General features: G+C 46.5%; 1 protein-coding gene across 1 annotated transcript in view; it reads right to left on the bottom strand.

Annotated features, from left to right (window-relative positions):
• Positions 1-5,494: 5,494 nt before the first annotated feature.
• The window catches only part of LOC119403116 (venom protease-like), a 31,544-nt gene continuing 23,867 nt past the window's right edge, over positions 5,495-13,171 (bottom strand). Inside the window, exons 7-9 of the mRNA XM_049418181.1 lie at positions 7,350-7,491; positions 5,634-5,727; positions 5,495-5,550 (exon numbers count right to left, since the gene is read on the bottom strand). Of these exons, the coding sequence (XP_049274138.1) occupies positions 5,495-5,550; positions 5,634-5,727; positions 7,350-7,491 (292 nt within the window). The remainder of the gene's footprint in view (positions 5,551-5,633; positions 5,728-7,349; positions 7,492-13,171) is intronic.

Genomic DNA, 13,171 nt, shown 5'->3' with positions numbered 1-13,171 from the left:
AAATGCTTTTACATCCACATGACCTGCTGATGATTATATCTGGGGTTTAGCGTCCCAGAACCAACATATGATTATGAGTGACACCGTAGCGGAGGGCTCCGGAAATTTCGACCACCTGGGGTTCTTTAACGTGCACCTAAATCTAAGTACACGGGCCTCAAACATTTTCGCCTCCATCGAAAATGCAGCCGCCGCGGTCGGGGTTCGATCCCGCGACCTTCGGGTCAGCAGCCGAGCGCTATAAACACTAGACCACCGTGGTGGGGCCCACATGATCTGCAGTGAGCTGAAAGATGTGACGTTGGCGTTCCCCTAAAGGTATTTTTGTGCTGGCGAAGTACTTCATTCATGCATTTACCGAATTGGCCTATGTACGCTTTTCCGCTGGATAGGGGAATCCTAAAACAACCCCAACGGCGCAGGTAACGGCGGGATTGCGATGCTTCACCAAGCAACCTACATCCGCTGTTTCTCGAGCCTTCTTCTCAATCGCAGCACAAGCTTTTCGTACTTTTTGGTTTGAAGAAAAAAGAACGTCGTCATTAAACCTTTTAGCTATTATCTGAAACCGATGTGACAGTCCGTGTACGTAAGTCATGACAGCATATTATTTGGACTTATCACCTGGCTCCACCGTTTCAACCGGGCAAGATTTACACTTCTTGATAAGTCTCTCAGACGCTGACACAAGCGCATGCGCAGGGTACCCAGCGTTTTTAGCAAAACAACCTGGTGCTGAAAGCTATCATGGCATTTATGTAAGCGAGACTTCTTGAGGGCGGACTGTAAAGAGTTCTTAGCAATGGCATTCTTAGTAATCTTAGAATGACCAGATTAGTAGCTAAGCAGCGATTTTTTGGAACAAAGGGGAGGGGGGGGCACCAGCAAACGCGGTCACGTTGCAGAAACAAACGCAGGTCCAAAAACTGCAACGAATTATTTTTCTGTAATTGACAGGTGAAATTCAGCCCGAACGCTTTTGCCTTAAATACCTTCAAGATATTAATTTGTTGAAAAGGGGCGCACGTGTTCGAGGAGCGAAGCAGCAAATGAAGCGAGCGCGTACCGGCATGAAGACGGTTGCTTTCTTGTCTATATCGCGAAAAGGGACAAACTGCGGGCGAAGCAGCTCTGCTGTGAAACTTCCACATAGGCTGCTACTAGCTGACTGCTTCGCCTGAAATAAATTCCCACAATGCGTGGGATCTGCCAATTTTTTAGACCGACTCATTCTGCTGTCTTGCAATTTCTCAATGTCCACCATATTCCGCTTACCATATTTCGTAGCATGGCGAACTTCGTGGTCCTTAATTTTTCTCGACTTTCTTTGCTATCCTTACTGTTTCAGCCACATATGTTTTAACGGGCAGCATTTATTAAGCGTTAAATGCTTTTAGCTCTCGTTGTTGGCGGCCTTCAAGTGGCCGTGAGCCTAATTCCAGCGCTGTTATTCCGGTGTTCAAAAGAGACATTCGTAGTTCTCAGCCAGAACATACGAACACTCATACGAGACATCAGGACAATCGGCCCAAAAGTTTAAAAAAGTGCGGTCTTTGGCAGTCACCCCTTCTTATAGGACCGCATTGTAAACCTCGGCAGCAGTCCAAACAAATAGCAAAATATATTGCTTAAGAGTTCTTCTTAGTATTTGGTCACACTATCGCTGAAGCTGCAACTTCTTGTACGCTGACCTCTTATTTTCCTTTTACAATGGTGACGTTCCAAAGGCAGATAGGGCGCCATACGATCGCTCAAGGCTGCGCTCGTTTAAACGCTAGCGGTGGGCGAGTAAACGGCGTGCAGGCAGCGGTTTCGCAGCACGAGTTGCCGCATTGTTCGATAGGCACACCAGCTTGCAGCACACCAGCTTGCTGTCCCGTCGTGGCCGGATCGGCCGCATACGCCAGGCAAAGCCCACGATTTATCTCGCACAGAGGCATTAAACAGTGACATTCATATGGACGAGCGCGCAGTCTAGTGCGGTGTAGTTTGGGAGTGCCCTTGGGAACATGCGCAAGGCTGTGCTTAGTAGAATCTCCAACCAATCTGATTTGTCGGCAGACATTTCATGTCTACACCTACTCTAGATTACAGGAGAGCAGGTCGTTTTGAAAAACCGTTATATTCTGGTAACGGTTGCTAGCCGTGAATATCTCCAACATCGTGACTTGGTTCAATCCGCTCTTGGGAACAGCTTATGATGAGTACTTTTTTGTATTAATACAGACCTTATTGTTTTGTCAGCATCAGCGCCACTATATTACCGGATGTCCTGTGAATGTATATGTTTTTCGCTGAAACTGAGCTTGACGAAATTAAGACGGCTTTGACACAATAATTTTGCAAATATCTACTATCTCTATCATTTCGGAATAGATTTCAGCGCGCATGCTTTTCCTTGATTGCCGAAGCGCAGCCGCAGTCAATTTCGTACGGCTGTACCCGTGTGAATGTTCTTTGGTGCTTCGTCCATTTTCATCGTTAGCTTTGATCGCCTTCATTTCTTCACATTTGTTTTACCCTGTGCAATGCGACTCACCCGACCAACGACTCTCTCTTTCTCACACACACAGAGGAGAGAGACAGAAAGAGATACGCGCACGCACAGTTTATCGTTTTTCGTCGTGTTGCCATAGAGGAGAAAATTTCCGCGGGAGGCAGTACATTGAATGCGAATGTATGCTCAAATATTGTGGTACGAAAATATCTGCGACATGTTTTTTGATTGTTATAAAAGACGAAGCTTTGAAGAGAGACATGATGAAACGGAACGGAGACGGAGATCGCAATGTCTGGTTTGTTACGCTGCGCTGAAGGATTGGAAATGAGAAAATGAAAGGTAAGGACAAAAAGTACACAATACAAGGCCGTTAAGAAACTTTTGAAAAATACATGAACCTCCTACAAAGTTTATTGGGAGTAACGAATTGCAAATGTAGCTGCCATTCTCAGCAGAAGCTCGATGCTACTGTGCAGATAGGTCCCTGTAGCCTTTGAGCGAGCGAGTAGCGTTGACCACCCAGTCAATGTAGCCTTCCACTTTGGCGTAGACGATCGCTGATTCACAACTAAATCCATGAGACACGATGCCCACTTGCACGTAGGGCACGTTGCCAGCTTGCATGAACAGGGGGCTGCCGGAGTCACCCTGAAAAGGTGGAGCCAATGCTTCAAGCTCACTGAGAAACGGTGAAGGGGGTGATGATGTTGATGATGATGATGATGATGCAAACTTTATTGGGGTCCAGAGAAGACGCAGGGGAGACCCCACGCCACCCGGCTTTTACCGGGTGGCGCGGACCTCCGGTAAAATTTGTTGTAGCACTAGCATTAAATGTAATGTCATTGTGCGAACGCTTCTGGACTTGAATAAAGCAAGGAGGGTGTCATGTTTGCCCCGCACCTTCAAGAAGTCGGCCTTGTCCGTCATGGTTCAATATACAGGGTCGTTGCCAGGAAGTTTTCTTACTACAGTGGCGGCCGAGGACCACATATGATACATTCTAAGAAGTGCACTCTTTCCGCCTTTACCCTAAGAAATACAAGGTCCAAAGGCAGGCCGTTATGAGAAGCCCGTCACCGATTCATTGTAATTTTTTGTAGCGAGCCGGTCGGGAGAAAAAAGCTTGCTTCCTTTCCGACTCGACCAATTAGCGAGGCGAGGGGCGAGGGCGCTCCGGTAAAGCTATGCCGGATGTAGTCAATTTTGCCCCCACGCGCACCCCACCCTGATGTAGAAACCTGCGGATCCCTATGCACAGTTGTAATATAGCCATTGCCTAAAGCGTTGCACGAAAGGTTCGTTTCACACACGTCTCGACGTGCGCGATGATTACGTGATGTTCTGACAGTTCACTGCGTTTCAGAAGACGTCGCGCGATTTTGCAAGCCATTACGTTAACTTCACGAGCACAGCTGAGAATTAAGCCATCGCAGAATACGGGAACTTGAGCGTTAGGTTCAGGAAAACAATCAGCAAAATTATTCATAACAGCCAATGGTATAGCGCACTCAGGACGAAACAAAAGGAGCGACACAGAACGCACACAGCGCCACAGGAACGCACCCACAGGAAGACACACAGAACATAGCTCTGTGTGTGTGTGGCTGTGTCACTCGTTTTGTGCCGTTGTGGATGCACTATATCTTTGGGTGTTACGGTGAATCATAAACAAGCCCAACGTGTCAGATTAGTCTAAACCTATCTTTGATCGCGCAGAGGGTAAAGCTTCGATGGACCGTTTCAAGGACCAGAGCACTGGCGTAGCCAGGGAGGGGGAGGAGGATATTCAAATCAGCACCGAAATGCTTCACATTTGCATTTGTATATACACACGCGCACATAAAAACACATGCGCGAACTTGCATAAAGGTTGATTCACCCCCCCTCCCCTCCGAGAAAACAAACTTCTGGCTACACCACGGACCAGAGGGTCGCTGCAGCAGCCTTGAAAAAGGCGACTTCTCGACAAAAAAAAATAACGAAAAACAGCTCGCATTGAAGAAAATTTTCTTGGAGTAACGAAGAAAAAAAAAAGCAGTCCTTACGAAGCAGGCGCCGGTGTCGTTGCGGAACGCGCAGTACGTTTTATCCTTCCTGTAGGAGTCGCTGTAGATCTTTTCGCAAACCTCGTTTGGTTGTATCTTCACAATCGTAAACTGCAGGTGGTCCGCCGTGTTGCCGACTGCAGTAACGGTGACAAAGAAGCGCTTCATCAGCTATAACCTGATCGACAGCATAATAGATCTGGCAATTTTTGGGATTGCTTAGCGCCCTTCGCTAATAGGGTGCATAGTACACAACGTCTCACAAGATATTTATAGATTCGAAGCAGCTTATGAACGAGGCCTGTCCCCCAGGCATGACCAGTGCCCCGCATGCCACTGAATGTATGGAAGAAAGAAGAGAACGAAGTGCTGGCACGAGAGGAGAGCTCGCGCATGGTGTGCAGAAAGGAACGTTTGCCTGACATATGGACGTGCGATAGAGCGCTCGCTCCACTGCGGCGCCTGCTCTAGTATAAAGCATGGTAGGTACCCACTACGCCATAAATCATGCAAGGTACCCACTTCGCCATAAATCATCGTCATTCATGCAAGGTACCCACTACGCCATAAATCATGCCAGGTACCCTTAGTTGCGAAGCAGCTTATGAACGAGGCCTGTCTCCCCGGCGTCGCGTCGACGTAGCCAGTGCCCCGCCGATCCGGAGCGGCGGGCTCGCGAAGCCCAAGCGAAACGGGCGCGTTGACATCGCATTCTCAAACTTCAAGATGCAACCTTTGCAGCAAGAGCCATTAACTTTATACTTTACGGGCCACAGGGCCATTATACTCAAGGGAAAACGTTCCCCTGAGCTTAAAGTTATATATGACGAGTAAAAACATCAGGGGAACCTCGAATAGAAGGGCCATGAACAGTGATGAAGAAAATAAAACATTTACAAAAATCTAAGTCGACTCATGGCTGCTTCGCATACTACTAGGGTTCTCTTTACGGGGAGATGGCGGGATTTTTTGTTGGTTCCTTAACCAGGACGTCTTGCAGTTCTGTCATAGTGAGGGTACGCATAATACAATAAACCGTTCACCGTTTTCTTATAAGCACATACACTCAGAGAGTTTTCCCCAACCAGCGATGACTGCATTCTTGTTGTAGGCGTTCAGTGGTTTCGTAGGGAAGCATATGGGCTTGACCTCCGTTCCGTATCGGAATGGCTTTTCCACCTGCGGACAAGAAGATTACGGTTGTTATCTAAGCGGATAACTTAAAATATATCACATTTAAATTTTCTTTATACATAAATTTTCCAGAACTTGTGCAACTGGTCCACCCGAAGTAGATTTTTAAATGCGAATCAGGGTTCCCCCCATGGTAGGCCACGGTGGGGAGGCCACCCACCACTCCCATTTACCACGTACCAGTCTGGTTCACTGCTCACCGCCTTCGAAAGAGTGCTCAACGCTCCGATTGGTTCTTTTGAAATGCGCTCCTGGGGAACCAATAAACAACTGGGCGCGCGTAACCCGAGCGAGCCCTGCTTCTCGCCACCTGGTTATGTAAAAGGCAGTATGAACAGGTGTCCTTGTGGTTTCAAGGATCTCCAACTCCAGTAAGAGCGCTAGAATACAAGCGCCCATGCATCCGTTTCCTGTGCGCGTCGCAATGCCAGAAATGCAGCCGAATTGGGCTAGGCCCCAACTAGAAGTGAACGTGACAAGCGCGTATGCCCCCGTCTAGATCTGTGTATGCCGGGCTGGAACAATGCCGCAGGACAGGTGCGGAGCACAGGTCTCACCTTTCTTTATGCCCTTAATGCACTGCTGCTCACGCGAACAGCGCAAAGACGAAGTTGGTTGGTTGGTTGTTCCTTAGTAACCTGGCGCAACCTGCCGCGGGGGATTGGCTATGAAACGGGCGGTACCTTGTTTTAGAAATAAAAATGTTTGATGTTCTAAATATGTCTAGAAATAGATAGTTCACAAATAAACGCACTGATATAATCAAGAAAAAATAATAACAAACCAATATGGTTGAAAAATAAGCTGAAATTAGATAACCTTAGGAACCAATTAGTTTTGTCTCACGTAGGATATCACATACGGCATCGCAAACGTTCCTGTGGCTGAAACACAGTACGCCCAGCTCGCCGCTCACGCTGTTTTATATTTTCGGCCCATATATTTTAAGGGCAGTAACCTTATATATGCTCCATCATACTCGAAACGTGACAGTCAGCGTGGGCGTCAACAGGAGGGATGCAAAAAAATCATCACGGGATGACTTCATAGGTCATCAGAATGTGCGCCCTCATCATGACGTCGCATAAAGTCGCTGTGACGCCACCTCATGTCATCATCGCTTGATCAAAGGTGGACAAATCACGGATGCACTAAACCACGTGAGGTGTAGAAAGCTTTAGGGCGGGGAGGGGTCAATACAATCGATTGAGAAAAAAAAGATGGCTTTTGCGTTCCAGTCGATTTTGGCAATAGCATTTTCATCTATTAGCTATGATTTATTAGTATAAAGTTCCGGAGTTTGTGTTTAGCGTCATAGGTATTTAACTCAAAGATCCTGCCGCCCGATTCTTTGCCCATCCCCGCTTGTGGGTGAGAGCCATCACAGTGAGAACATCATCATCATCAAATGCATAATGGACCCTGTGAGGTTTAGGACCTCACGCGACTTTAAAACATAGACCTTTAGGGCTTTCGCGGAAACACGATTTGGACTTCCCACATTTCCGTGAGTGGTGAAACGTTCGCAACCACGCACGAAGGGTCTTACAGGTAATTATATTTCACGAAACCCTTATAATGTAAGAGTGGAGTCTGAACATTGTTACCAGCAGAACAGCGATGTCGTTGAATATCAACTTGTCGTCGTACTCCGCATGTCGCAGAACCTTTTCAACTCTGACCCTGGCGCCCCAGCGTATGTCGGCGTGGCCGTGGATAACGTAAATTGCGGCAATTTCTGTGTTGCCCCTGCGCCACATAAAAAAAAACAGTTAGGAGCACTTCCCCTGCCGGGAAAAGAGGGGTGGGGGGGGGGGGGGGCAAGCGAAGGTTGGTATGTGCATTCTTATTTTTTTCGTTTGATTAAATGAAAAGCGAACCCTCTTTGTGGGTATTGAGCAGCGGTTCTTTCCACTGGCGTTGGGCTTCACACTCTGCCTCACGAACAGCAGGATGAGCCCGATGTTGGCGTTTCACTTTCCGTTTGAATTTTCACAGCTCAGGATTGGCCCGGCGCGCGCGAGCGCATTCACGAGCCCACTCCGGTAGCTCGGTTTTTCTTAAAATCCACCGCTAACGCCAACACCACCAGCTTAACAGGTCAGTCAAACCAAGCTTTGCTGGAAAAGGAAAGAATTCGGCAACAGAAAGCGCAATCGTGATGACATTCCGCGCCCTTCGGCTTCGCGAGGCTGTCTTGGGGACTGATATTATTTCCCATAAAGCCGGTCCCCAAAAACGGCCGCTCGCTAAAAAAATAAGTTTGCCAGGATTTGGAGACATTAGGATCACTCGATGCCAGCGTTCATTCTTACAGGGTGGTGACGGAGTCGCCATATTGGGTCGGAGAGCGAAGGGGCGCGTTAAAGTGGCAACACTATTCAACGCGTCAGCGCAACGTGCGACTGGCACAACAAGGCGGCGCGGTCAATGGTCGTCGTGACCCTTACGATGAGAGGCGGCGCTGGCGTCGAGGCATCCCAGGGGACATATGTACATGGCGCCATCTCTCGCGGCGGCAACGGCGTGCTACCCTAGCTGAATCGTACATAGGCGAACAAAAATTATGTCCCAAGAAAAAACAATAGATATCGACATGGACTCCCGGTTGTATTCAGAAAATACCCACTGAAACATTCTGGTAAAATTGCAGTATCAACCTACGGAGTGCGTGGTTTCCCAGGACATTTGAACACTGCGTATACGAAAGATGTGGGGCCACATTGTGAGATATTAAAGGAGTGTCGACACCAAAAGCTTCCGATCAAAAGTTCAAAAACTCCCTGAAGGAGTTATATGTGTGTGACGGCATAACTGAGTGGTCACACGAGAGCAACGTGACGAAGACTACCAAAGCTGTGACGTCAGCAAACTCACGAGCCATCTGTTACATTTCACACGCGCTTCTCTGCTTTGCGTCAGCAATTCGATCGAAACGCCGAGCTGCGTCTCCCGGCAGCGAGACAATTTCGTCGTCGCTATCGGCGTGGGGGTATCCGACCATGAGCGTCCACCTGGACGCAAGCAGTTGGAGGTGGAAAACCATTCGTTTTTGATCCCTTCGCATCGGATGCTCAATCTTTCCGATACCATGTGCGGTTGCAGCCATCATTCTTGGAGCACACATCTCGAACGGCACACCTTTTGCGTCTCTATTTTGCCGTTTCGCTAGTATAAGTCTGAAAAATGAGCCACGCTTCGTTTCTTGAATTAGAAATTCAAATATACTAGCTTTAAATCGCCTGTTCTCTGTGCAAATTCGTCACACCAATCCTCACAAGCACGCAAAGCTCATGCTATAGTCAGTTTCGTGTCACATTACCGTCTATTTTGGTGTCTACACAATATTCCAGGAAACCGAGTCCCTTTTCCCTGCAACTGGAAATTTACCACAACTCTCCAGTGTCTGTCTGCTTTATAGATCTGTTATTCGATCTTGATAAATAGTTTTTTGCGTCAGATATTATTTTATAGGCTATTTCCCCTTCCGTTACCGCAGGCGCCGCTGACGAGAGATAGCTCCGCGTGCACTTGTCCCCAAACCCTGGCCACAGTCGGTAAACTCTCTCATAGATCTGTTTACTCCGACTCTGGCTATTTGCGACTTCTTGTACGAACACAATCTTCGTATAGTACGAACAGAACATAAAGATATACTCAGAGACCTTTCGCAAGTTTCGTTTCTATTCTCAACCCATGGTTCTAATTTGAGAACACGAAGTGTGCGATTTCCGGCTTAGGTTGTGGAGGTCCATTTCCGCACAATTTGGTACTTTCTCAGGAATCACTTACAAATTATGAAACGAAATTTAACCCCTTTTCATTGTTTACATGTGTAGATTTCCGAAATCGTCAATGTTGAAGCCAGCCGAACATTGGTAGCCAAAATTACGCTGCTGGCAGTGTAAAAAAAGGAAGGGTTGCGACACAATCCAAAAACTTCTTTTGCATATCATCTTAATATCGTACTCTGGCCACAACTCGACGCTTCAGTATTGTTCACTATAATCGGTTAATTACGGTTACTTAAGTTAGAGTTTCAACTCATTTCCTTGATATTTAAAATTGCGAGGAACATCAGTTTGCAGAACAGATGGATAATTTTGAATTCCGGGCAGGCATTTTGAGAAGATTTTCAGAATAACGACACTTTATGCGGGAACTATAACACTAGGGGAGCATGAGACGCGGAAATATCAGTTAACCGTATGCCCAGCATACTTCGGAAGCACTTATTCATTCACGTTAAATGGTTATGAACAGGCAAAACAGTCTGAAAGATAAAGAAGTCAATTCTACACTTGATCACTTAAACATACCAAAGAGAATCATATTGAAAATGAGTGTAAGCATTCAATTGAAACTTGGAACAACGATCCACTCATACGTATTTCAAAATGTTGGCGGCACGTCTGAAAGATGATTTTATATATTTTTTTATTTATTCAAGAGAACGCTGCCAGTCTGAACGCCAGACGTTGGGCAGAAGTGAGTGATACATCGGAAATGACACAATGCCGGAAATACAGAAGCGTGAAGGAAAAAAAAAATCAACTGTACGGGTGACCAAACTGCAAAAAGAAACCTAATATTTTGGAAAGGAAGCCGGAGTGATAAACAGACCGAAATGAAGATGTATAACATCACAGCAATATAAATTACCACGACATAAGCACGACACCAATAGCAGCCACAATTTAAATAACATAATAATGGCCGTGCAGGTGCATATACCATACAAAAACTATGCCCAATACCAGTTACAAACCTTTTGTAAGGTTGTACTCACAGGCAAAAGCGAGGACAAATGCAACCCACAATCCCAATATTGCAGAGAATTATGCTAGATCGGGCTCACATTTCTCAACATTGATTGGCTCCCTTGCGAAGCTTGCGTAAGGGAGGCAATCAAGATCGAGAAATTCGATCCGGGTCAGCCCCTATCGTGATCAAAAGTGACCGTGTGACACAGGTATCATACATAAGTACAAGCGACCAGTGCTCTGGCTCTTGATGTCGCGTTTCAATATCCACGATTAAGACTGAAGGAGGGTACACGTAGTTGCGTCTACTGCCTTAAAACCTCAACGGGGTTTGCAGATTCATTTTACATCGCTCGATATAGGTGTAGTCGGGTCTAATGCAGTAAACTGGGCATCGTGTAGTGGCAGTGGGAAAACTTACTGAATTGTGCAGTGGGCCGCGGTGAGCACGTGACGCCTAGTGATGATGCTGCCTCCGCATCTGGTTTTGAGCGACGGAAAATGAAGCTCCAAGAAAACCTGGTAATGTTAAGAAGGTCGATGTTCCGGAAAGAATTTATCATTACATTCATGAATTATGCGACCTAATTATAACGCGTCTATGCATTTTCAGCTCATGATGATGAGGCATGCTTCTCTAAGAGCATATCGCTTTACACTATGATGATATCGTGTGATAATCTGTGTCTATAACATTGTGTATTACCTTGATTGTGTAAATCCTTGTTCGATGCATCGTTCTTCTAAATATATCGTTATTTTAGTTGGAAAATGTAACATAGGAGGTCCTCGGACGCAGTTCTTTTTCGAGACCTCTTAAAATACTGCTGAAAATGTATGCTTGCTTTTCTTGTGCTGCATTTAAATTTCAATTAATAAACTTCAAGTTCCATTCATTGCATCTTTCCCGACAGCAGCGTGACTGATCACCGTACTGTACTGATTACTTGAAATCGCATTACGACATTTCTAACATTGATATCATCAACTAGTTTTGAAAGCACGTCTATTGCAGTTGCATTTCCCATGCAATCTTTACATTCGTAAAAAAAAACAGCAACACGATACTATCCCAATAAACCCCCTTAGTTCTTGAACAAACCAAAGGAACAAACGTAGTGAGCCTCACCACGGTGGTCTAGTGGTTATGGCGCTCGGCTACTGACCCGAAGGTCGCGGGATCGAATTCCGGCCACGGCGGCTGCATTTTCGATGGAGGCCAAATTGTTTGGGGCCCGTGTGCTTAGATTTAGGTGCACGTTAAAAATTACACCATTTCCCGCTAAAGGGGACCATGAGGCGATGCGAAGCCGGAGCACTTGAACGATCGCGTTTCATTGGCGTTCTTTGGGCATGCTACCGACCTCGCATCGTGGAACGCGAAGATGAACGCTACGCGCGTCTTGTCTTCCCTCTAGCCTGGCCGTTAATTCTTACAGGGCGAGTGGGGAACGCACTCGGCAGGCGTGTGAGAGGGGCGCAGCGTAGGAGAGAGAGGGGACGGGCATGCGCTGGTTTCAGAGCCCGCGTTTCAGAGGAAGAGTGGAGAGGAGGCGGGGAGAGGGGGAAAGGGGGGATGGGGAGGGGAGAGTGGTAGAGGGGGGGAGAGGGTGAGTGGACAGGGTATGCGCATGCGCAGTAAGGGTGGTCACGCCGCACACCACCACCACCCCCACCACCGGATTGAACTCCGCCATAAGATACTTCGCATCTAAAAACCCCAGGTGGTCGAAATTTCCGGAGCCCTCCACTACGGCGTCTCTCATAATCATATCGTAGTTTTGGGACGTTAAACCCCAGATATTATTGTTATCAATATTATAACAAATGCAGTCAAGTTGTTCTTACGTCGTATAGTCAAGACGCTTTGTCACTTTGAATACTCATTGCCATCATTTTTTAGGTATCTGCACTGCACTGCATAATAGCAGGCAATGCATTTGGTCGCGGTATTGAACGCGTTCTATGGAAGAACTACATCGTTTATCGCATATTGCAAGTAGATGCAAAGGTTGCGTCTAGTTGCGCATTGTTTTAGCACACTCATTTTTTCAGGGTGTCACGAAATATGCGTTATTCGCGAGAGGGGAGCGATGCACTACGGCTTTTGCTTTTCGCTGAAAGGAGCTACTTCACTTGCTCTGCAGTAAATAGGCTCATACATTCGACGCCTTTCATGTAACGATTACGCCTTAATGCTCAACATAAAAGACGAAAAGTGAAAGTTGTGTTGAATTACGTGAGACATACCTGAATTTTCCTCTCATAAATGGAGCCCTACTTCTTGATCGCCTACGCGGGTAGCGAACGAAGTGTAACTTTTGTAGCCTACTGTGCCAAGTGTAAAACGGAATACAGGCGTTGCTTAAGAGCCAGTAAAGGGCAAGTGAAAAAAGTAAATTAAGAAAAGGCACATATATCCTGATTCTAGAAAATTAATTTTGACATGAAATACACTTTGAAGGCGGCTGTCTTACCACCCATGGGAATTGGTGCGGCCTCGCTGACATTCCATTCACGACGGCCTCTGGAGCAGTCCCACAACCTGAAAAAAGAAACGCACCATTTAATATGTATTTATGGGACTTGAACTTCAAGTTATTGTGTTTAAATTGTTTTTCGTGACTAAAATGACCTGTCTGAAACGCCTTTGAAATTTACGAATG

This window comes from Rhipicephalus sanguineus, chromosome 8, assembly GCF_013339695.2.
Source record: "Rhipicephalus sanguineus isolate Rsan-2018 chromosome 8, BIME_Rsan_1.4, whole genome shotgun sequence".
Classification (NCBI taxonomy): domain Eukaryota; kingdom Metazoa; phylum Arthropoda; class Arachnida; order Ixodida; family Ixodidae; genus Rhipicephalus; species Rhipicephalus sanguineus.
The sequence above is the reverse complement of the archived record's forward strand: the minus strand, read 5'-3'. Positions and strand labels throughout refer to the sequence as shown.